This window comes from Hordeum vulgare, chromosome 3H, assembly GCF_904849725.1.
Source record: "Hordeum vulgare subsp. vulgare chromosome 3H, MorexV3_pseudomolecules_assembly, whole genome shotgun sequence".
Lineage (NCBI taxonomy): Eukaryota > Viridiplantae > Streptophyta > Magnoliopsida > Poales > Poaceae > Hordeum > Hordeum vulgare.
In genome coordinates, this window is record NC_058520.1 from 18,658,986 (window position 1) to 18,685,457 (window position 26,472).

Here is a 26,472-nt window from a genome sequence, read left to right on the forward strand (position 1 = left end):
ACGACCGTGTTGGTGCAGGGTGTCAGGTGGTTTGGTGCCAGGCTCCGGAGCGCCTGAGGTGCAGGTTGGGATTGGGGGAAACCCCTGTCGGCCCGACCGACACTGACGCGGTGACGTCCTTGGGTGTCGCCGAACCTTCCTGGAGGGCGTCGGGGCTACCCTTCCTTGCGCCTCGTCGCGCACCGGGGGAAACCCTTTGCAGCAGCGTCGTCATCGTCACATTCCTTCTTGGAGGTGCTGATGGGTACCAACGCTTCGGAGTCCTGAAGCTTGGTGGAAGACTCTTGGTGGACGCATCGATCGCGAGTCTTTTGTGTTTCTGTCAATCCGTCGGTGTCGGCATTTGTTTCGTTTGTATTTTATTTTCCATTTCTTTTGAACGTGATTGTGTTGTTTTCGCCCCAACATCTATCATCGAATCTTCTGGTTTGTTGCTTTGTAATACAAAGCGGAAGAAAATCCTTTTTCGTCAACATCTGGGCATGATGCACAAACTGGATTGAGCACGCATGAAGATTTATTTTTATTAGCTGACCGTTTGCACACTCATAGTTACTACTCCCTCAGTTTCTAAATATAAGTCTTTTTAGAGATTTCACTAGGAGCTACATATGGAGTAAAAAAGTGAATCTGTACTTTAAAATATGTCTATATATATCCGTTTGTAGTTTCTTATGAAACCTCTAAAAAAACTTATATTTAAAAGTGGATGGAGTATTAATGATGACACCTTTGATGCATGTAGCTTGATAAAGGTCGGCCTTAAAAACAATAAGGTGTCGTGTGCAAAGAGAAGGTGGGAAACACCAGGTGCCCGGGGGCGAACTTTCAATGGGTTCGGTTGCACGTGACGCATCGAATCAACGCAAACAACATATACTCCCTCCGTTTCAAAAATAATGTCTTAACTTTGTACTAACTTTAATACAAAATTATACTAAGCTTAAGACAATTATTTTAAAACGAAAGGAGTATTTATTTGCTATTCCAAGAAGATGTGAGCCAGTTGAGTCCGTGTTATTTTTTTCGGATGTGGACGTATAGTTGATTTTAAAATGGAAAACGATTGGATACAACGCCCCGGCCGAACGCTTTGGACGGACCTGCACACACCTTCAAATTACATTGGATGTAATTTACCAAACCCGTCACCTCTTCTACCTTACCTCCTTCCAAAACAAATGCAGTTCACTCGTTTGCTACAACGAGTCATCCCCTACCTCGAGAAGCGCTCTGTAAGATGGCTCCACCACACGTTTTTTTTCCGATCCACACCTTGTGGAGAGATGCTCCCGCAACACAGGTGTTGGGACCGTGCCAGGGGCGTCGCGGCAAAGGTGTTGGGACCATAGCGGGGAGGACATCATTAATTGTGAGCCGTGCCAACAAGTCTCCATGATCGACCACGGTGAAGGTTGCGATGCCAATGAGCAGACAACAATGCTGAAACCGGCATTTCGTTTTGCTTCAACCGGCGAAATCCAGAGCTCTAACCATAGTTGTTTTTTTGCAGCAACCAAGAAGCAAGTTGGAAACATAGCTTGTTTATGCTACAACTATATCATTTTTTTTGCTACAACTGGCCTCTCTATTTGCTACAACTGGTGGCGATTTTTTGCTACATCCGGTGTGGTATTTTGCTACATCCATTATGGCTTGAGACCGACGACGGCATCGAGATGAATTGCTGCACGATGAATTGCTGCATCCGTATTTGGATTTTGCTACTATCGGCGAGGGTTTTTGTTACATCCATCATGGCGGAGATGGGACCGGCGACGGCGACAAGATGATTTTGCTGCAATCATAGTTGGTTTTTGCTACTACCGTTGAGGGGTTTTGCTACATCCATGATTTTTGCTACTATCGGCGTTTTTCTGCTACATCCATGAACGGAGTTGACTCTTCGGCCATTGCTCAGTCGACCCCGTGCGGCCAGCTTCGACAGTGAGGGGGCGGTGACGACGCTCCGGGAGCTACCATGGCGTGAGAGCAGGGGTGAGAAGGAGATGCGGCGTCGAGGAGGAGAATTAGCAGGGGGTGGTGAGGAGATGCGGCAGTCATGGCAGCCAACGGGAACAACACCGCATGATCAGCGAGGGCGAGCAAGGCAACGCAGGGGTGGCTGGCGAGTGTGGCGCCGTACATGGCTGACGGCCGCCGGTACGGGGAAGGAAGAAGACGAGGAGAAAGGAAGAAGGCAACGCGCGGGGATCCAAATCCAACGGTGGGACGCGGCTAATTGGACGGCTAGCAACCGACCGGCTCAAACTTAGCACCAACGCGGAGTACTGCCAATTTGTTGCAATATTTGGTCAATTTTGTTCATGCTTTTTTTAAGATGATACTGTTCACTAAGCATCGATAACATGATGCCCATGTACAGAGACATATTTGTCTCAGCATGTGGTATCATTGTCGATACTAAATCTGTAACCGATTAGTTGGACAAATGCAATCTTAAACAGTCAAACAAATATGCATGGCTTCTCACAAGTCAGTACAATCACACGTTGGTACAGAGGATAAAAGAAAAAGAGGTACCTGACGAATATAACCCACCCAAAGGAACCTTCATTTTTTCGAGAACACTCACCCAAGGACTTCTCAACCATACACATTGTTTAACTGCATATTACTTACGGCAGGAGCAATAAAATCATAATAGTGAAATTTGTTATGTTTCACAGTTGTCTAGAAAGAAAAGAAAATGAGGTTTTCCGCAAGGAAAAGGATCACAACTCACAAGTATATCGTTTTTAATACCACACTAGTATTAAAAACGCTTTTATATTATAAAACAGAGGGAGTATATAATAAGTAACAATACTAAACCGGCAAGGCTTTGATTTTTCTGTTTTTTTTACTTTATTTTTATTGTTGCTGATCATTTATACATGAGCGTTAAGATCCGCATGTATGCGGCTGGATTTCGAGTGATTGGACTCACCGCTTTGACCGAACCTTCCTTCCCCTTCTCCTAACTTGTACTCCCTCCGTTCCTAAATATAAGACCTTTTAGAGTTTTGATTATAGACTACATACGGAATAAAATGAATGAATCTACACTCTAAAATATGACTACATACATCCGTATGTAGTATATAGTGGAATCTCTAAAAGGTCTTATATTTAGGAACGGAGGGAGTACAAATTACGATCCGTATCCTCATCCGAAAAAAATTAAGACCCGTACATTACTCCTCCACGACCGCTCATCTAAAAAAATTGTTCACACACGTTTCCTCCTCCTCTGCCGCTGCCGCGTACCGTCCCTCCGCCGGCTCACTCCTCTACTACCTCCCCCTGCCGCTCCTCCCCCCCTCCCTGGACGGGCGAGGTGTGGCCATGGCGACAGCATCCGAAGCAGGAGGAGAGGGGACTAGATGTGCCGGTACGGATCGACTATGGACTATGGAGGCAGTGACAGCCTACACGACGGTCAGGCAGCGCGGGAAGGTCCCTCGCTTTCCTGTTGACAGTCGCGTCGTTCCGGCCCCACACGCGCACCTTCCCGCTGGCAAGGTCTCCCGTCGAGGGATCTGGCGTCCCTGGCAAGCATGGAGTCCCATGTCAGCGCTGCCCAGCAAAGAGCAGTATTGTCTCCACCTTGCCGAGGCTGCTCTTGCTGCTCATGAGTGACATCATCGCCACCCAGCAGACCTCAAGCAGTTGATGGGATGCCTCGTTGCAGTTCATTGGTGGACAAGCTTCACCCACATTGAGGGAAGACGACGTGAGGAAAGAGTACGTAGGACGGGCAACGCGTCTGCCGTTTCGACCACTGTCACTCTAGCTACCCTCCACCTGCTCGACACAGTCCTGCGCCTGGACTGCCTCGGGCGGCTCCCACTTGAGCGAGCTGGATTGGCTCGCTCCGTGCTGGCACTCAGCGCCATCTCTCTCTCTCTCCCTCCCTCCCTCCCTCCTTCTCTCTGTGTGTGTTTTGAATTCACCTTTGTGAAGTGTGTCTGTACAAAAAATTGTACTTCCATGTCTTTTGCTTTCCGATTAGTTGTTTGTGTTAATGCCACTGTAGGAAATCAAATTCCGGGTCATTACTTTTCTTAGGTACAGTGAATTTTCTAATTTGCCGTTCATGTTTTTTTCCTAAAAACAAAATTTGGTTATGCAGAAGGTATATATGTATCTTTTGATATACTCCCAAATCATGTTTTGATATGCTCTCCATTATAGTGTTGTATTATTTTTCAGATGAATTCCAGATAAATGATTGTGAAATTCATCTGAAAAATTCCATTATACTAATTTCAGTATTCCAGATAAATACAGTTTTGTGCATATGTGTTTCCTTGTGTGGTTTCAATGAAATTTATTTATTTGGAACAATTCTGATCAATTTGATTACTTTTTGTTTCTTACTGTCAATAAAAGGTTGATCTCATTTTTTTGCAGCATTGGAATTTACTTTTATATGACACATTTTGCAGTGGACAATGAGGTGAGAACTTAAAACTAATCGACCTGATCAATTAGATATTTAGTGTTTATATTTTGTATCATATCAGCTTTCATTCTAAATATCCATTGCACATGTATTCTGCTGAAATTTATTGAACACTATGTTTCCTCTCTCAGTTATCTAACATGCATATACAATATGTCTATTATTCATAAATATATGAGTTATTCGTGGGAAAATGTATTTCTGCTTGGTTGTGTTTCAGACATGCAGCTGATAATATTTCAGATTTAAAGTTCATGTTGTTGTCAATTTTATACAAATTCAAATTTCCTCTCAGGCCATCGGTAAGATCAACTCAGATAATAGCTCAAGTTTGTAAAGACACTCAAACGATTTGTCACATAGATTTGCCGAAGAGACGGAGTGAAGACACCAAGCCGAGTAGAGGTTGGGTCATGTATGACGTGCTCTTTCTTCCTGCTTAGTGGTCAGAACTCTGAAGATGAATGCAATTTCAAGTTCTATTGTTCCCTCTATGGATGTACAACAGACGTTTATAGCTACGCACATAAGGTGGTAAGAGGCTAAGCTTTCCGACTGCTTGATCTATTTCGTACTAAGAGATCCTTTTCCCCTGTACATCATATACTTAATGAGTGATTCATAGCGTTTCTAGGTTATTGGTATCCTGTAAGGTAGGGGAAGATATGCTTTTGTTTTATTTTATGGCAGATTTTTATATTCATGTGAGCTTTGCTCCCCTGAGTAAAATCCCTTCGGTGACATGTATAGTGGAGCAGTAGTTGAGCATTTGTTGAAGTCCTAAAATATTTATCGTATACTCATGACGATGAAACACTTATAGCCATAGTGTTTGTTCCATTGTTTCTGTATGTTATGCCAATTCAGCATCACTCGCTGCGACGAAAAATGCCAGCTCCTAGGGCTTGAGGAAATAGGGCGCCGAGTAAAGGAAGAATTTAAGGAAATGTACATGTCTGGCAACCACCCCGGACGAAACAGTCTTCTCTCTTGTGATGAAGAAAGTGAAGACAAGACGTGGAGATCAAAAGCCTATCATCCAGAATGCTAACAAGCACGTATGTTACTTAGACATGTTCTACTTCACTTAGTTCTACTCTTTATCTGCGACTATCTGTCCATGATGTTGTATTTGTTTGTTCATTCATGCATGTATGCTACCTAGACATGTGGTTGAACTCAAATAATTCAGATTGTCTACTCTATTGTTCATTGTCTTTCCATAAACATATCAGCTTGCAAATATATACAAATGTTACTTACCAAAACATAGTAGACTACCATCATAAACACACAAACCAACAAATGAAACTACAAATTAATTAATGACGGATGCTTGCACGGGCACGGCGTGTGCCGTGCCATAGTCCAGCTAGTATTCTACTAAAATCACTACATGTTGTTTGAAAGGCGCATCAGCTTCGAGTTCTTGGCTTAGAGAAATTCAAATCTAAGAAACTAGTTAGATTCTACCATACATTCTTTTTTAAGGTCATCAGGGGAGGGCAAGCCCTCCACCTGAATTGTATATAATTTTGCCTGTGAGGCTTTGCAGCCTCGCAAGATAGGTTCAAACGAACCAAAAGTACAAAGGACACAAGGAAGAAGAGATAAATACAAAACAGATGCCAATTGAAAAGACCTCGATGACGCCTAGAGGGGGGGTGAATAGGCTATTTAAAAACTTCTACGGATTTGGCTTGACACTAATGCGGAAATAAACTAAGAGGGTACTTGTCAAGCACAAATCCTAAATGCACTAGGCACTGCAGCGTGTATCAACAACACGATCTACCAAGATGGACACAATACAGTTACTAACAAGCACAAGTAAGTTACACAAACTTACTTGAGCTATATCACACGACAAGTAGGTGAACAACACAAGATACTAGATCACACTATATCACACGATATATCAAAAACTGCAAGTATGAACGTGTGGATATAGAAGGTATGCTTGAATGATTAATCTTGTACAAGAAATAGCCAACACAATATAATGAGCACAAACAATATGCAATGTATGTATGCTCAAGTAACACAAGTAAACCACAAGTAAGGAGTTAGGGTTAAGGATAACCAAGGTCACTCAGACGAAGATGTATCCCGATGTTCACTTCCTTGGAGGGAAGCTAGTCACCGTTAGAGAGGTGGGTGTTACCACGAAGGCATACCAACGCCACGAAGGCTCACCCTATTCTCCCTTTGAGATAACACCACGAAGGCGTTTCTCAACCACTAGTGGTAAGCCTTTGAGTTGGCTTCCAAACCCTCACAAACTTTTCCGGGGGGTAATCACACGGATTGATTCCTCTCCGAAGAACTCCTACCGCCTAGGAGTCTCCAACCTCCAAGAGTAACAAGATCACGGGGAATGCTCAAAACTTGCTCAAATCTCAAATAGCTTGGGTTGAGAGGAGGAGAGGGAGACGATCTATCTTTTGATTGGAACAACTCTCAAAGGGGCTCACAAATGCTCTTGGGATCTAAGATTTTGTGTGAGCAAATGTGTGTGAGGTAGAAATGTGTTCTTATGAGGATAAGGCTGTGTTGGGCACCCTCTCACGAAGTGGGAGAGGGGTATTTATAGTGGGGAGAGAAAAACAGCCGTTGGGGACACTTTAAGTCACACAGGGTCCGGACGTCCGGCACTTCTCGGAAGTCCGGGCGTTCGCAAGGGGTCGGACGTCTGACAGGGGTCGGTCGTCCGAGGGTTGTAGTTATGACTGGAAACACTATGAATTGAACAATGATCGGACGTCCGGAGAAGGCCGGAAATCCGAGTTATTCGACTCAACTTCTTCTGGTGGGAGGCTCCAGATTTCCGAAAGGGGACGGACGTCCGGCCCTCAGATGTCCGGAGGGAGTCGGAAATCCGATTTATAGAGCTCATGTTCTTCTGGTGCAGGGCTCCGGATTTTCGAAGCTGGTCGGACGTCCGGCCCTCGGATGTCCGGAGGGAGCCGGAATTCCGAGTTATATGACTCAAATACTTCTGGTGGAGGGCTCCGGATTTCCGAAGCCTCCCGGTCGTCCGGCCCTCGGACGTCCGGAGGAAGCCGGAAGTCCGAGGCAATAGACCTGTTTTGAGATAGGAACAGAGTAGAGAATATGTGGTCTAAGCAGAACAGTGGAGATGTAGTTTGAGCAAGTTCATCGCAAAACCTGTGATCCCCTCTTAATAGTGCAGGATCCCTAAAGACTCAAGAATTGTAAAAGGGGTACCGATGATCCATACTTGAGTGTATACTTTTATTCGCTGATCATCACTCCGCACAACTAACGTCAAAGGAACTGATACCTTTGAGTTAGCCCTTTCACTTGAGCTTGATGTTGTTGTTCCTTCTTGGCTCAAGTTGAAAGCAAGGTATGATGAAGTCTTCAAGTAGCTCTCCCATACACAATGTGGAAAGCCTAGCTTATGTATTCATCTTCATTTGTCCACCATGTGAACATCCACAAGAATCAAGCATGTAGTGCTCAGGAATGCTTATCTTGATCTTGTCCTTGTTAGCACATGAGCTTGTCCTTATCAACACATGATCATTAACAATAGTTTCAATGATATATTCTTGCTCATCCACTTGAACTTGCACACCACAATCTTGATGACGATCGCCACTTGACGTCATCCTTCATGGGTCGTATGAGATCTTCCTTTTGACGCAAGCCCATGGAAGCACACCTAACCCCCACATAGAACTCTCACAAAGACCATGGGTTAGTACACAAACACGTAATGGACAATGCTTACCATACCATGGGATCACTTGATCCCTCTCGGTACATCTTATACGCTTTGTGTGTTGATCATCTTGATTTACTCTTTGTCTGAGATGTTGATCAACCTAGTGTCTCTATGACCATTCTTTGGATAATACCTTGAATACCATCTTGGTCATCATATAAACTCCTTGAACTCAACAGATGGACTTCAAGAAGTGCCTATGGACAAATCCTATAAATATAACTTAAGGCAACCATTAGTCCATAGGAATTGTCATCAATTACAAAAACCACATATGGAGATATATGCTCTAACAATCTCCCCCATTTTGGTAATTGAAGACAACCACTTCAAGAGAGTTTATATAAGGTAATAAGCATAACCAAGCGCACACATACAAGGTAATAATGCATGCGTGCAAGATGTAAATGCTTACGCAATAATAGCAAAACCCTCTAAACATATCCAAAGTAAACTCTCTAAACTTCTCCCCCATTGGCATCGATTGCCAAAATGGACGAAAAGTTTAGAAAGCCAATATAGTAGGTGGTCCTCCAAAAAGTGTGTACTTCTCAGCAAATGAGTGCAGAGAAATACACAAATACAATGATAAGTAGTTGGAGGGAAACAAACTATATTGAGGACCCAAAGATTGCAAATAAAAGGATCATATGCCACAAGGACATACAAAAATAGAGGCAAGCAATCAAAAGATTCCAGATGGAACAAACAATCATATGGTCCTTCGAACCACATGAATAGAAGATATTATGATAAAGGCAACAGAGTGATTTATCAAAAACTAGAGAAGCTCCCCATGATTTGTGCACTAATACGAGATTTTTGTATTTGATACAGGTGCACAAAATAGGATCGTTGCTCCCCCAAAATTAATAAAACACACAACGAGTGCAAGAAGATGATGAGACAATAAGCATATCGATTGCACAAAACAAATGGTTGAGCAACATGTAAAAGAAGCAACTTAAGAATAGGCTCAACCAAAGTAATGTGTGTGAGTCATGGCAAAGCACTTGAGAAGACTAAGATAAGGATGAGCATTACTCATCAACATAGTCTTGATGAAATGAGATACAAAGTGCAAGACATATCATTCCCACACACACATACTAGAAAATGGGTTCACAAGCTTACTAATAAACAAAATAAGAACCAACGCTTGTGGCAACCCATTGTGAAGATAGGAAGTAAGAACCTTATCAAGAGGAGGGATACTAATTGAAATGGCAAAACCCTCATCAAGACAAGCATGAGGAAAAATAATCTTCACGGCCAAAGAGTGCATCAAGATGTAGGAAAATAAGATACGCACTCAAAACAAATCTTTTCACGAAGCCACCAAAAACTGAAAAAGGAAATGTAACGATGGACGTGAAAGAAAAGAGGATACCAATTAGATGTAATTTCTCTCATGTGCAAAAGATTCTAAGTAGAAGACAATCATGATGATATAGATCCACAAAGAAGGATATACACACGAAATGGTTACAAGAAGGAACAAACTAGATATCCAAAAGGAAGTCATAAATATATCAATGAGATCTTTTGCTTGGAAGCATAGCACATGGCCTAATATTTTCTTATTGTATAATATGAACTTCCAACATACGAACATCAAAGACATCCCAACTAGTAGTAAGACATCATCGTTCGGATGCTTTGAGAAAGCAAACAAGTACTACAAGAACGAATCAAGAGATTCATGCCATGATGCAACCTGGAAAAGAAAAGACAGGTTGGGGCCTTCGCAAGAAAAGAATGCATGAAGTGGATACTTGTTACCGAGACAACATTGGATTGGTGTAGTAGAATGTTGTTCTTTGATCATCCTAACTTGGCTCCAATAATCACATGGTCTCAACACCTTCCTTATAGGTGAGCCGAGCATCCAATGCATCTCCAGTTGTTCCTGGAACAGCAAAACAAACAAAATGGTGCCCAAACTCATTGGGACCAAAGAGTTAGAAAACCAGCAATACATAGGACAAACTCCACATACATATGTTCATATAGATATGAATTTGAATTTCATGCACACTTTACCCAATTTATGACAAGGTAGAGTTTTTCTTATATATTGGGTCAAAGAAGGAAAGCAAGCAAAAGAAGTTGTATATAGTAGATATGCATGCTCAAGACTCTCAAGAATCAACTCAACACAAAGTTGATAAGTCACCAAAAGACAAGGTATCAAGTGATAATAAGATCCTAAACAAAAAAGAAATATCACTTGAAGGATATCAACTAAAAGATACCTCAAGGAATGAGATATCCATTGACACATGCCAAATAAAAGGAAACAAGAAACCAATTGAAGGAAAACAAACACGAGGTATCTAATTTCCAAAAGAGAGCTAGGTTCCAACAAACCAAGCCCTCGACAAATTTTCATGATGGCACAAAGCATCATAAAGAGCAAGACTTGCCTCCCATCAACACACACTTGATGGGGATCAAAAGATTTTATGATGGGTGAATAAAGAGAGTGTTCTAAAGAAAATAGGATAGCTCCCCCAAGGGACGTGCATTATATAGAATTTGCATTTAAATACAAAATGCACATGATGGGATCATCACTTTCTCTATGTCTATAAAAACACTAGACATGTTAAAATAGATCCATAAGAGGCAAGGAAGACAAACGAAACACAAAATCCAATGTAAAGATGATTAGGAATTCCTATCACATGATGGGAATACCAATTGTCAAGGACAAGAAGTATTTTCGAAGTGATACTCATTGGTAGATCACAAATATATCCAAGATCATCTTTACCCATAAAACGCAAGCAAATGACACTTGTAGAGCTAACATGCCACCTAGGAACAAGATAATTTACAATATCAACACTAAGTGGCAACACGTCAAATGTACATATTTTCTAGGTTTGTAATATGCACATAGCATATTACTCCCCCATAATGTGATAAACCAACAACATTAACAAGTGGCAAATTAAAACCAACAAGAGATACTTAATGGACCATATAGAATTTGAAATTCTCACGAGTAAGACATACCACATAGAAACTAGATAATCTTGAAGTATCAAAACTAAGTGGTATTCCCCATGTATACACATTTATAGGATTGTGAGGTGTGCAAAGCACATCACTCCCCCACAATGGGATAATCCATTAGTCTCTCACAAGACCCAAAAAAATATAAACAAGATGCAAAAAGGCTCAATACAAGACTCACATGTACATGATATACAAACCAACATACCCATACTCGATTACTCAAGATAAGCAAGTTGGAAGCACAACATATACAAACGCATGCAAGGTACAAAACCACAACATGCAAAGGGGCAAGCACCTAACAATGTAAACAGTTTAAGTATAAGTTACCGTAAGGAGGCACATTGGATATAAGATAGAAACTCGATAATCCAAATGACTTGGCTTGAGATAATATGAATGATGAAGACCCCTTAATTCTTCATTATGTATCCAAGTCTCTAATGTCCTCCATAGTCACCTATTGATCAAGTTTGAGCTTGTTGGTCCCCAACTATGTTGGGTCCTAAGAGGTTAATCACAATAGGCTTGGCAACCCAAATGGTTTTTTTCTTGACACCATTTTGAGTACCAACAAACTTGGCAAACACATTGCCAACCTTATCCTTCCCAAGGGAATAGATATCATCAATAGTGATTGGGTTGGATAAGTTACCTCTCGTGCAAGACGAAGCGACGTGACCCTTCTCACGACATAAGTAGCAACATCTACCCTTTGTTTTCTTCCCAGTTGATTTCTCACCTTGGGGAGTGTTGGCTTGGGTCTTATTGGGAAGAGGCCTTCCTTCAACTTGTAGCTGAGTGTGTGATTGAGTTTGTGGCCGCTTCCCTTGTTGCTTGTGACTTTGAGACTTCGTCTTCAAAGGGCAAGATCTAACATGGTGCCCTTTAACTTTGCACTTGAAGCAAATGATTTTGGCCGAATTCTTAACTCGTTCTAGGCCACTCTTGTTCTTGTTTGAGTTTACTCCAACATCATTTTTGTCATTCGGAGATGTTTTCTCACACAGGACGTTGTTGAGTGTGGACATCCCTTCATGACACTGTTCCAAGTCTTTCTTCAAAGAAGTGACTTGGGCCTTGAGCTCTTCGATTTCCTCTGCATGGTTAATTTTAATGCAAATACTAGAGGAAGTGTAAGTTTCATTGTTAGAGCAACAAGGCAAGGAAAGTAATTCATCACACGAGGTAGCAACATTATGAGTAGACGAATTACGAGGACTAACACATGGAAATATAGTACTTTGACTAGAAGTAGTGCCATTGTCCACATGAGGCTTATTTGATGTTACCTTGGTGATGATAGCCTCATGAGCTAACTTTTGCACATTATAGGATGTTAGAAGATCGGCATGAGAGCTTGTGAGCATTACATGGTTTTCTTCCAACTTCCCATAATTGCTAGTTAGTAAATCAAGTTGAGCACGTAGCTCAATATTCTCTTTCAATGTTGATACTTCAAATGAGGTAGAGTTAGATGTACAAGTATCATCAACAATATGAGAGGAGTAAGTAGCAAATAGAGACTTCTCATGAGTAGATTGAAGCTCCTCATAGATCTTAGAGGTTTTGATGAGCTCTCCCTTGACGTTATTGCATTCAAGGAGAAGGACCTCAAAATCCTTTTTAAGTTTATCATGAGCAACTTCAATCTCTCCTTTTGAAGATCTTAAGTCTCTACATGCTTGATGACTCTTCTCAAGTTCATGTTCAAGTTGTTCACTTTTAGCTTGTTCATGATTAAGTGAATCATTACAATTTTCAAAGTAAGCAAGAACATCTTGGAATCTTTGAAGAGCGTTATTTTTAGCTTTATGAAGAATTTTACTGATCTCATAGATATTTTCGGTCAAATCATCATCATCATCCTCATCGCAAATATCATCGTTATTGCACAGGGAAGATGATACCTCATTATTACCTCTTGCCATGAGGCACATGTGAACTGGAGGAGTTGATGATGATTCTTTTGGTGAATCAGATTCTTCATTAGTCAAAAGTACTTCATATTTCTTGATTTCCCCTAAATGATTAGTCATAGAGCAACTAGGGAGAAACAAGATATTTTGATCAAGAGGACACGAGGAAGCAGGCATATCACCACAAACATTTGTCGAGGGATCTTTAGGTGAAATGCATGACCTATCAGCACAATAATTTACACTATGTGTGGTGCTAGATATGCTCGTGTCCACCCACCTCCAACCAACCAAACACCACCCCCAAATCTCAAGCAAGCACCACGGAGCAGCATCTCCTAAGACAGGCGCCACCAAGGTGGTAAAACGATGTCAAGGACGCTGCCGCAGTCCGATCCCGCCGCTCGATCTAAGGCTTTCGTCCAGAGAATAAACAGAGTAGGCGTGAAACCAACGCAACCCACAACAACACCTCCAAAGAGGGATCCGACGCCAAAGAACGCCGCTGCCGCCCATGCTGACCGAGGTCAACACAGGGCTTTCACCCGTAGCATCACCCACTCCACCCAGTTTTTGAGACACGTCGCTGCTGAGGGTGGAGCCGTCGCCGCCCGTCTGCTGCCACCCTGTGGCCAGACCAGACCGGGGCAAGGGAAGACCCCTGCCATAGCCTAGCCCGCCCGACGTTTCTCTTACGCGGCTGACCAGAGCGGCTAGTCCGACATCAGCACCACTCCGGCCATCCTCCAGCAACCTCCGCCTTCAATGCACAGCCTAGCTCTCAGCAGCGAGCCGCCACCTCACTGCTGGGGAATGCTTTAGGCGACGGCAGGGAAGGAGAAGCCGAAGGGGGAGGGGGTTGTGCCGTGAGGATTTGGTGCCGCCCGAGTCGCCCTCGGGGAGGGGGCCTCTCACGAAGGGGAGCCACTCCTACCATACATTCTGAAACCACATAGGCCCTGTTTGGAACCACCGAGATTATATAATCCAATTTTTATAATCTACTAGTACAAATGCCCGTGCGTTGCACCGGGCTAGAAAAAAGTGCATAACCTTTTTTTTGTCATTAAATGTTAAATGTAAGACATCTATTTTTAAACGTAAGGAGTTTCTTTTAAAGTTTTAAAATATAATGTAATGCTTACATAAAAATTGGATTAATTTTTTAATAATAATTATCATTTTTATTGAGTGGTAATAATTCCCGTGCGTTGCACCGGGCTAGAAAAAAAATGCAAAACCTTTTTTTTTTCCATTAAATGTTAAATGCAAATTATAATGTTAAATGTAAGATATCTATTTTTGGACGAAAGGAGTTTCTTTTAAAGTTTTAAAATATAATGTAATGCTTACATAAGCCGGCGACTAAAAAGGTGCCTGGAGGGGGCTGTTGAGGGCACGGCTCGAGATGCTCTTAGCTACACAGAGAGTGATTGAGGGCAGGGGCAAGTGCAAGCTGCAACGGGACTCGAGTTTGGGGAGCATGTAGTCACATCATCACAAACAGCAAAATAAACTTGCAAAATTACAGGATGGTCACAACTTTATAAGTAACAGGAACACAAATGCTTGCTCTGCATGAATGACACTGTCAATTGCTAAGCAGGCTGATAAAAGCTTGGATCAGAAACATACTTCCAGATACAGTTAAACATCCTTGATGTCAAGAGGAAGGGATGACCGGAAGGCAGCTATTGTCAACCAGGGTGTAAGGGCAGAGTTTAGCCATCATGTTAAGACACACACAGATTCTGAGTTAACTTTCACCTCTCATTCAAATCCTGAGTTCAGTATGCTCCTATATATTTCCCGGCCACTTTTTGCTTGGCACAAAATGTATTTTTTTTATCTATACCACAAACAACTTCTCCATTTGGTGCAGAGCATGAAAATCCACAATACACACAATACAAAATTAATGCCTCTTTGTCAAGATAACATTACTGGCAGCAAGTACTTCTCCATTGTGTCAGTAACATTGCTAGCATAAAAATGAACAAGAGACACCTAACTTTACTTAAATTTAAATGATGCTAGCCCTCCTCCATTATCTGAAAGTTTCATGTTTAGTTAAGTGAGCATCTCTCTTTAATAGATAACCTTGACAGATGTTAGTCCTGCACATTTCATCCTACAGCCAAGTAGTTAGTTGTAATACGACCAATGTCTCCAAATCGTTACTTCTGATCCAACTAAAGGAGAACTCGCTTGTAGACACTTCCCTAATTGAATGAATATGTTTATCCTTAGTTAAAACAAAGATGAATCGCTAAGAACCTGCATATATGAGCAAACCAAACTGATCTGGCTAAAGCCAGGTGAATTGATCATTCCAAAAAGACTATTTAGCTAAATTTGGAACGGGCATCAGATTGATCATTCCAATTGATCATTCCATTATGAATTGCAAAAACAGTATGGAACAGTACGAATGTATTACCCACAAGAAGGGGGCCTTACCTTGGCTCATTGCCTCTCAATGCACCAGCAACTAATTTGAAAAACGGCAATTTAATGCAATGCAGAATGCACCAGCAACCAATACGTGTGTTTAAAAACATGAACAAGGACAAACAAATTCATAACCAAGCCATGGCTTCCTCTCTACTGAATGATGATGGCATTACATATCAGGATTCAGGAATCAAATTATCAGTTTCATCACACATTAGCAATGACCACCAACCCAACATCTAACAAGCATACAACATCGGACAACCAGCACACAGTTAGGAATTTTCATGGCCCTTTCTTGGCTTACGTGAATCTGAAATTAGTTGGCAATTCCCCTTTGCAAGCGGCATCATAGTCTTCAGCTAGGTGCGGCACATCTTCCAAGTAAGGGCGTATGTACTTTTTTATGAAATCGGTATCGCTCACTACGACTGTAGCAAAGTAGCTCCGATCATGCTTCTGCAATCCGTTTTCCTTAAGGAACTTCATAACATAATGACGGGGTCTCAGCCGGCCCTCTAGGCTGTAACAGAGAATTACGGACCGTTGAGCAATGTAAGTCGGCTCCAACCCCATCTCGGAGACGAGGAACTCATTGTCTCTCTGTTCTTGCACTGCTAGTACTGAATGGAATGGATGGATCTGTGATCTGTGGCCAAGTCAAGTGAGTGTCAAGCGCTTATATAGCAAGGAAATGGCCGGGAGAGACCCACCTCGACGCCGGTGACCCCCGTCGGTGAGGATCTCCTCCATCACCAGATGCTCCGGGGAGCCGGTCGGTGGAGAGGAGGGGCAGAGGATGAAATTCGCCAAGAAACAGAGGATACCAGTTCTGAAATGGCCTCTGAACCAAGAAAGACTGGAAGGTAGAAGCAATTTGATAGCTATTTTGTTCATTAGACGCGATATGCACCTACCCGTGTGTGGATGAACTCCTCGATGCGGCCGTTGGGGAAGCGGCCGAGGAGGCGGGGGCCCTGGCCATGGCGGGACATGCACTCGAAGGTGCGCAGCTCGTCCTCGCGGTCGAAGAAGAGGTCGACGCCGTCGCCGTAAATCCGCACCAGCACCTTCCTCACCTCCCTCTCCTTGAGCGGCCCCGCGCCCGCGCCCGCCTCGGCCGGGGCGGTGAGCCAGCACACCTGGTACACCTCGTTGGTCATGGCGCCCTTGAGCGGCACCACCTCCAGCGCGCGGCAGTCCGCCATCACTGGGACATGAGACTCGACATTGATGACATGAGCTATGAGGTAAGGAGAAAACTAATTTAGGTTTTTCTTATCGCCTAGATCTGCTCGAGCGGGTCAGCGGGGCGAGCGGAGCGCCCTCGTCCTCCTCCCGCGACGAGACCAAGGCGGCGCAGGGGAGTGACAGGGACCGGTGGCAGGCGACGGGACCGCCGGGGATAGCTGGATCCTTTCGCGAGGGGACTGGATCTGGCCGGGGCAAGGAGCGGCTGCCGGATCTCCGGAAAAACGAAAAGTTTTTTCCACTTAATGGAGGATCGCGGGTTGATTATGAAAAAACAGAGGGGTGTTTTTGCAAAACTGCCACGACGGACGACCAGAAACCCTATTTGCTTTATTATTAGGGAGAGATTATGTCTCCAAACATGACAGATTATGGTGTAGATTATAAAAATTAAATGAACAGATTATTAAAAACTCATAATCTACTCTCCACTAGCTAAAATCAGATTATGGATTGCTAATGACCCATTACCCTTGTAAAGTTAGAGATAATTACATTCCTACCATCGCCACCCTCCTCTTTTAAAAAAAACAACAGAGGGCAGACAGGTCATTATGCAATGTAAAACCCGGATTACAGTTTATATAATCTGGCTTTCAAACATGTTCATCTAGATTATTTTTATAAACCAGATTATATAATCTATCTTCATAATTCAGATTATCATAATCTATTGTGGTTTCAAATAGGGCCTTATTCCTCGCAGCCAAATGTTGGATGGCTTGATCAAGTAACATATGAGCCAGTTGAGTTAGTGTTCTGTGGACCTAGAGGCTGTCGGATTTTATTTTTTTATTTCTATCAAAAGAAGGCCGTATTTGTTTTTTGGGAAGAGGATCAAGAAGCTGTCGCATAAGAGGAGTCCGGCGCGCGTGGGGAGCCCGAGCGCAGCCCAGCAATCTGGCGGTTCTTAAGAAGCGAGGCCGGGTCGAACGGAAGGAAACCCTAGCTGCCGTCGTCGTCGTCGAAACCATCTTGTGGTTTGTTGGTAGCTATGGCGCTGCGCACCGTTGCCGCGAAGCTCAAGTCCCCCGTCGCCTCTCTCAAGCAGGCATGGGCGGTCTTCCGTCCTCAGGTTTGGCCCCCATCGCTCCTACCGCGCGCAATCTCTGTCTGTCCTTTTATTTGACTCCAGTCGATCGATCCAATTGCCATGCTGCGTTCAGCGATTCCGAATTTATCGCACGCTATCTTAGGGATCGGGATTTGTATTATGGGGATTGATGGATGAATCGATAGGCTGCCTGCTCCAACTGGCTTGATCGATTCGCCATGCTAGCTGCCTTCTTCCCTATCGTAGAAATTTGAGATTTTAATGGGGATACGCGAGCTTAGCTTGCGGCACCACCATCCTTCCTGCAAGGATTCTCGATTTGGGTGGCAACTCTGCGGTGACCACAATATGTTGCTGCCCTTACCCACTGGTTATACACATTGAAGCTTCAAAAAAAAGAAGGTTGCCTATACACATGCCAGCTTTTCTTTTCTTGGTAAAATTTTGTGGGAAACTTTTTCTCTTTTTTAACCCATCCAAACATGCTCTAATTACCATATCTGATTTCGGACAAAGCATTGCAATCATTCACTATGTTGTACTACCACTTGTCTTTTGAGGCTCGTCCAATCACGATTCGAATTAATCGTTTCCTTTTGGAATCACTGCTATCTTTGATAGGCCAAGGGTCCCAAGCTCTCTAAGGATCTTGACTTGGCCAAGGGTCCCAAGCTCTCTAAGGATCTTGACTTGGATCTTTCGGACCCACAAATTCGGTAAGGCAACCGCATATTTTTGTTCATTTGTTCGTTCATTGCATTGCATTGCATTGTTTATTTGTCTGACATATCTGCATTGCTTAGCCGTATTCTCGAGGAGACCGCAAAGATAACGAGCAGGAAGCGGATGAAGGAGACTGCTGCTATACTTGCTTTCATGACTGGCACGACAAGCTGTGTTCTCCTTGCCATGCGTTGATCTAACGAGAATACCTATCGTTTAGCTACCTATCAAGCTAAAAGCTAGCTATCTCCCTGCCTATCGTTTAACTACCTATGAAGCTGGCTATCTTGCATGTGTGTCTGCTGTCATCTTGCATTCTCTGTATCTGAGTATTGTCTATCTGTGGTGGCTGGACAGATGTGAAATCTCTATCGAGTTAATTATGCTTTTGGCAAGCAAGTAGACGCTCGTACATAAACTTGACAAATGACACGAATCTGTCCTACACTTATTTATGGTATGTTTGACAGTTTGAGTCAATTTCAGTCATCGCTCTTAACTCTTCGTCAAGACCTGAACAGCAGCTGGGCAACGCTCCATATATACGTATGTGTGGGTCGAACCTTTCTCTTGAAAACTAAGAGATGGAAAGCTCCATACCTGCGTGTGGATCCCAGCTTTCAGTCTACGAAGTTCTAAAAACAGCAAGACAGCAAACATATATGAATAATAATAAAATGACATGTAATGAAAACCAACATAATAAAATTTGTGAGATGTGATCAGAGAATACCGCACCACTGATTTCCCAATTGATTTCATGCCTCCTTATTTCTCATTTTAAAAATCTCACTATCATCTAGGGGGTTTGTGCGACCACGGACTGTCCCAAACTAATTTGGACCGTAGCACAATGGAGGGTGTACTACTCTTCCCCAAAGTTTTAAAAGTTCTTCTTTCATAACGATATAGAAAGCACAATCTACATTGAGCTTCTTTTTCTCATAACGATAAATAGAAACTCTGCCCTATGAACATGACGATAATTAAAATAAACAAGCAACACACATCAACAATGCTCAAATGATGATGAAGAAAGCTAAAAGATGTCATGTTGTATACTCGCATCTTCTTCCCTAGTAGGCAGCAACAACATCAGCAAATAATTTTGTGCCACAAACATCAACAAGCAGCAAATCAACAATATCAACAAGCAATTTATCCAACAAGTAGCATCCTTAGCAAACACTTTTATCCAACTATTACATCAGTATATGCAATTAAGAATCATAATAATCAGAGGTGACTCAAATACTTTTCATGAATAATCTGAACATAAACCCACAATTCATCGGATCCCAACAAATACACCATACATAGTGATTACATCAGATAGATCAAAGCGAAGATGCGATGAACATGGTATTGATGATCATAAGAGAGAGAAATTGCCATCTAGGTACTGTCTACGGACCCGTAGGTTTATGGTGAACTACTCACACATCATGGTGAGGGCAGCAAGGTTGATGTAGAAGCCCTCCGTGATTGATATCCCCTGCGGCAGATCGCCGGAATGGAGGTTTAGATGGCCTTCCGTCGGAACACAGACTTGCGGCGGCAGAAAAAAAGTTACGGGAGTGCCTTAGGGTTTTTGGAATATTTATGAATTTATAGGTCAGAGAGGGACGTCGAGAGGCATCCGGGGGGGCCACAAGCCATCAGGGCGTGACCAAGCCCTGGGCCCCTCCCTGTTTGGCTAATGTGTGGCCTCTCGTCCACTTCCGATGCTTGCAGGTCTTCATATAATCTAGAAAAAATCATATTAAAGTTTCGAGACATTTGGACTTCGTTTGGTAGGGTAAACCTGCAAAGCAAAGAACACGCAGAAAACAGGAACTAGCACTGGACACTGCTCAAAAATATTATAAATTGGTATATAAATGCCCAAAAATTATCCTAGAATGATAATATATTAGCGTGGAACAATCAAAATTTACAGATACGTTGGACACATATCACTAGTCTAGATCCCGCTAGGAGTAACGACCACCGGCGGGTGCATCTTGGGTGTTACAAGTTGGTATCAGAGGCGACCCTTGTCGCTACACGGATGTTTGCCGACAGGTGCGCGATCATGTTGTTCATGATGTTTGTGGCCCGTCGTGGCACACGGCATGGCACATGTACTGCATTGGACGCACAGGCGTATGTAGCAAGAGGGAACGTTCCTGTGACCCGACGAGGACGTCGGTTCCTCTGAGTGGGGTGTATGTGATAGCCTCGCTTAATAGGAATGGTAGAGTAATCATATCAATAAGGAATTCCTTCTTTTCCGGAAGCCCATTCGAATAGAACGAGTCCGTGACTAAGGGGACCTCGAGCGGTCGGCCCATCTCTTACAGCCCGACCTAATGGGCCATGTTATTAAAGACCGTATTGCGTGACAGCCTCATTTTCAGGAAGCAAAGCTCCAAAGACTGGCGTGTCATCCAATGTAAGTAGGATAGATTGGCGCATCTGCCCCGGGCTAGAGGTCGGTTGTATGTAACCCTAGGAACCCAGAGGGTTTCATCCGCATAGGCAAGTTGACTCATCTAGGGTTTTAGCTCATACGATCTCGAGGTAGATCAACTCTCTAATCCTCATCCACATCATTATAATCAAGCAGGACGTAGGGTTTTACCTCCTCAAGAGGGCCCGAACCTGGGTAAACATTGTCTCCTTCATCCCCTGTAACCCATCGATTCAAGATCCACAGCTCGGGACCCCCTACCCGTGATCCGCTAGTTTTGACACCGACACCAGGTTCCGCCTCGAGACAGCGGCGCTTCGTACCGAAATTCCCCCCTTAATTTTTTCATGGTAAAAGAGATTTTATATTAGAAGATGATCACAAGAGGTGGGCCAGGTGGCTCACTAGACATCCGGTCACGCCAGGGGGGCCTAGCACGCCCTGGTGTCTAATGGGTGCCTAGTGCCCCCCCTCCAGTACTTCTTCACTCTAGTATCTTTTTATTTATTATAAAATAAATCTCTATAATTTTTCAGCCCAATTGGAGATGTGCAAAATAGGTATATGTGACTTAGCTTTTTCAGGTTCAGAATTCCATCTACCGGCATTCTCCCACTTGATGTAAATCTTGCATATTATGAGATAAAAGGCATTAGGATTACTCCACCAAGTGGCAAGATGCATAAAACACTATAAATAACAATAACAAAACATGATGCAAAATGGACATATCAAGTCTCTCTATCGGAGAGCAAAAGGGCCTCTGCCCAGGTTTTCGCCTCGAGACGGTGGCGCTTCGTACCGAAAGTATGCTTATGATTTTTCGAGGTCAAAATACAACATATAGGAGAAGAGGGGGCTCGGGAGGCCTTTTGCCCCCCCACGAGGCAACAGGGCGCGCCCAGGGGGTGGATTTGAGGTTTTCGATCTAGATTTGAGTGCAAGAGAAATTGAGATTGGGGGTTAATCTTACACAATAGTCTCACATCTTAGCCCTGTCGGCCCTGGAGGTGGTTGGAGCGATGGGTGACCTTGGCCTTGTTCTTTTCCTCGACCTGCACCACCTTCTCTTCTTCCTCGTTGGTGTCCAACTCGATTGGCATGCTTCAGTGTGCTGGTTCCGACGCCCATACAACCATAGCCACCACATCTTCTTCTTCCACCTCCATCGCCACCGTTTCTTGTTCCTCCTCCAGCAGCTCCACATTCCATGTTATGAAGTACATTGCGGCACGATGGTCATGAGGACGCCGGTACTCTGTGTACTCGGCCCACTTTGCCCTTTGTCAAGCGTCACCGGAGTCGGCTTGGGTCATGGCCCGGGGAAGTATGTCGACTGACATAGCGTCCTTCGCTGGGTCAGGGATCAACGTCTTTAACTCCTCCGACGTCGCCTTCTTCACCGCATCGCGCGACTCTTTGTGAAGGTCTTCCATGCTGCTGAAGTTTGAGCATAACTCCATGGCGTTCTCCATTGTGTAAGTGTGGGCAAGTCCTAAGCTCCAGCCTCAATCAATGTTTCCTTCCCATCTTGAGAGAAGGTGTCCCCGAGAGCAAGATACGCTGAGTTAGCCTTTCGTGTAGATTTTGGAATTTATCATTGTGCACCAGCCCGTTCGAAGTCGGGAGGCCTAAATATTGTGCTTCAAAATCTTGGACTTGGATATGCAATTCCCATTGGATCTCTTGTTGGGTAATTTCTAGGCATGACACGTCGAACTGGATCAAGCACGTATGCCGATTTATTAGCTGGCCATTTGCACTCTCATAGTTATCACTGCCACCTTTGATGTATGTAGCTTGATAAAGGTTGGTCTTTGGATCTGGATGTAATTTCTATTACTTATAGTTTTTGTTGTACTACCATGATTGAAGATGAATAGATTGAATGTTTTTCTCGCAAAAAACGGTTGGCCTAGCTTAAAAACAACAAGATGTCGTGGAGGAAGAAGGTGGGAAATTTTCACTCGCTTGGATTGCATGTGACACATCGAGTCAACGCAAACAACATTATAAGCAACCAAAAGAAACTTATATATTTATTTGCTAAATTGAATAAGATGTGAGCGAGTTGAGTTAGTGTTTTTATTATTTATTATATACATAAAAACATGATAAAAATACAAAAGGGAGGAGAAAAATATGATGTGTTCTTTTTAAAATAAAAATAAAAAAACTCCCTGCGTAAACTAATATAAGAGCGTTTAAATTACTAAAGTAGTATTTTAAATGCTCTTATATTAGTTTACGGAGGGAGCAGGATATATTCTGTGGACCTAGAAGCTGTCGGATTTTATTTTTTATTTTTAGCAAAAGAAGGTCGTATTTGTTTTTTTAAGAAGAGAATCAAGAAGCTGTCGGATAAGAGGAGCCCAGCCCGAGCCCAGCCCAGCAATCTGGCGGTTCCCAATCAGTCGCCGTCGATTCAGTTCGCGAGGCCGGGTCGAACGGAAGGAAACCCTAGCTGCCGTCGTCGTCGAAACCATCTTGTGGTTTGTTGGTAGCCATGGCGCTGCGGACCGTTGCCGCGAAGCTCAAGGCCCCCGTCGCCTCTCTCAAGCAGGCATGGGCGGTCTTCCGTCCTCAGGTTCGGCCCCCATCGCTCCTACCGCAATCTCTGACTGTCCTTTTATTTGACTCCAGTCGATCGATCCAATTGCCATGCTGCGTCCTCATCTTTGCCGGCCATCCGCGAATTTATCGCACGCTATCTTAGGGATCGATCGGGATTTGTATGGGGATTGATGGATGAATCGATAGGTTGCCGGCTCGATCGATTCGCCATGCTGCCTTCTTCCCTATCGTAGAAATTTCAGATTTTAATGGGGATACGCGAGCTTGCGGCACCACCTTCCTCTCGATTTGGATGGGCGATACGCGAGGAATTTACCTCCCGTTGCCCTAGGGATTGAGATTTATATGGGGATAGATGGATGAATCGATAGGTTGTTACCCATGCCTGCTCCAACTGACTTCTTTCGAATTGAGATTGCCATGCTGCCATCTTCCCTATCGTAGAGATTTGAGATTTTGATGTGGATACGCTAGCTCGCGGCACCTTTGTTGAAGGATTATCGATTTGGATGGGCGATACGCGACGAATTTACCTCTCGTTGCCGTAGGGATTTAGACCTGGATGAATCGATAGGTGGCCTTAGGGGCTGCAGAAGCAGACATATTTATACCTCTGTTTGCGCCAACTTTTTGTGTCTCATTTAGAGATCCAGTTGGAGTCTGGGATGAACACCATAACCAGTCTAGTTTTTTAGTGGGCAACTATGCGGTGACCACAATATGTTGCTGCCCTTACCCACTGGTTATACACATTGAAGCTTAAAAAAAGAAGGTTGCCTATACACATGCCGGCTTTTCTTTTCTTGGTAAAATTTTGTGGGAAACTTTTCTCTTTTTTAACCCATCCAAACATGCTCTAATTACCATATCTGATTTCGGACAAAGCATTGCAATCATTCACTATATTGTACTACTACTTGTTTTTTGAGGCTCGTCCAATCACGATTCGAATTAATCACTTTCTTTTGGAATCACTGCTATCTTTTGACAGTTTGTGCAATGCATGTGTAGGCTAAGCATCCTTTGGGGGGCCGGTATGTTGATATCCGGTAAGGCACTAAGCTGAGCCAACTTCCATTGACTTTTCTCGTTCATCTATTTGAGTTTATTTGTTCATTCTCATTATTTGCCCGGAGAGTTTATTTGTTTATTCTCAATATTAGCCAGGAAATGAAGGCCCTCGAGAGGGCCGTGTGGGTGAGCGAAATGAAGCAGACTTTGATTAGCATTGGCTTCATGAGTGCTTTTACTGGTGCGTTTGCCCATGTGCTTCATTCAGACTTAGCTGCCCGTGAGGCGGAGGCGGAGGCGGCCCTACGTGCGGGGCTTGATTCAGATGAAGATTCCAATGGTGGGACTGTCAATGCGGTTGGTACAAACAAAGACTAAGGAAGGTTCCCAAGGAACAGCATTTGGTTACCCTCGCTGTTATGTGTGTTGTTTTAACTCGTGCCTATGTATTATACTCTGTATGTGGCTTCGGCATCTACTCCTACGTACTGGCATGCAACCCTTCTGCACTGGGTAGTACTATTTGTGACTGGGTAGTTTATGACTTAATCCGAGTAATCTCCCTGATGTTATACTCCCTCTTCTCGTTCCCCGATCGTGATTCTGCAGCAACGGCGGAGATCATGAGAACAGCAATGAGACAACGAGCCGTAGCAAATGGTCGTTTCCCCAGCCTAACCGCCCTACTCAAAACATATGCTATCATGGAGCCTTGCAGTAACCCTAACCCTAGCCGCCGGCACGCCCCATCCCACAATTAGACGACGAGGAGGTAGATGGGGGCAGCGTGAACTCAGCGGCGCTCGCGCTGCCGGTGCTGCGGCAACCACATTCTCACCGGTAAGCTTATCACCTTCCTCTCCCCTTACTCTCCACGTCCAAATCAACGTACTTAGCTTTTCCAGGTAGTATGTCTGATAAGATATCAGTAGCAATTTAAACCAAAGATGTTCCAGATGCATGTGAATCCCTAGCCTTTCTTCGGTTTCTTAAAGGATTTTTAGCTCGCGGATGCCTAGGCACCCTCTATGAACAGTAAAATTAAAAAAATAGAAATCAAAATCAAAAAATTCTGAAACTTTGCAGCATCAATGATGATGAAACTTTGTAGATGTTTGCAAATTTTCATGCCAAAAAACTATTCGTGGAGCTCTACACACGAAAAATATTTCAATGATTGAAGTTTTGAGCACTTTTAGCATCAAAATCTGAAACTTGTTTATACATATTTCTCTACAAGATATTTTGGCATGATAATTTGCAAAAATGTACAAAGTTTGATCATCTTTGATGCTGCAAAATTTCAGATTTTTTTGATTTTATTTTTTATTTCTTTTGATTTTACTGTTTATGGAGGGTGCCTAGGCACCCGGGTGCTGTCACACCTTTCTCTTCTTAAAGAGATTTTTTTATGGCCTATTGCGGCAGGGGTTTTGTCAGCAATGGAGAGCTTGCGACAGTTAATGGAGTAAAATCTGTCATGAACACGAACTGGACAGCCCCATGGGATATCAAGAACATCACTGTACTGTGATAAAGAGAGGGCCGCTCACCATGTTTGTGAGCTGTTCTTCCATATACTTACATACTTTTTAGACCTGAGTTTTGTCTTTTGTTGAAGGTTAATACTCCCTCCGTCTTAATTCTTTTGTCTTAGATTTGTTTAGATATAAATGTATCTAGTCATGTTTTAGTATTTTGATACATCTATTTCTAGACAAACCTAAGACAAGAATGTTGGGACGGAGGAAGTACATCTTTAACCTCTAGCCTACCCCAACTTGTTTGGGA

At 43.4% G+C, this 26,472-nt stretch overlaps 2 protein-coding genes across 2 annotated transcripts; one reads left to right on the top strand and one right to left on the bottom strand.

The window, feature by feature from the left end:
- Positions 1-16,512: 16,512 nt before the first annotated feature.
- Positions 16,513-16,824, bottom strand: LOC123439297 (probable choline kinase 1). Its single transcript, XM_045116034.1, has one exon. It carries the CDS (start codon positions 16,822-16,824, stop codon positions 16,513-16,515), a length of 312 nt encoding a protein of 103 aa, XP_044971969.1.
- A 6,710-nt stretch (positions 16,825-23,534) lies between these two features.
- Positions 23,535-25,206, top strand: LOC123439298. The gene is made up of 3 exons (XM_045116035.1): positions 23,535-23,683; positions 24,682-24,719; positions 24,834-25,206. The coding sequence occupies exons 1-3, from the start codon at positions 23,603-23,605 to the stop codon at positions 25,057-25,059; spliced, it is 345 nt and encodes a 114-aa protein (XP_044971970.1). The 5' UTR covers positions 23,535-23,602; the 3' UTR covers positions 25,060-25,206.
- Positions 25,207-26,472: the final 1,266 nt, after the last annotated feature.

Coding starts and splice junctions, on each gene's coding strand:
- LOC123439297 (XM_045116034.1), bottom strand. CDS start 16,824: ATGGCGGACTGCCGCGCGCTGGAGGTGGTGCCGCTCAAGGGCGCCATG.
- LOC123439298 (XM_045116035.1), top strand. CDS start 23,603: ATGGCGCTGCGGACCGTTGCCGCGAAGCTCAAGGCCCCCGTCGCCTCT. Junction 23,684..24,681: donor GGGCGGTCTTCCGTCCTCAG/GTTCGGCCCCCA, acceptor ATGCATGTGTAG/GCTAAGCATCCTTTGGGGGG. Junction 24,720..24,833: donor GGCCGGTATGTTGATATCCG/GTAAGGCACTAA, acceptor TCTCAATATTAG/CCAGGAAATGAAGGCCCTCG.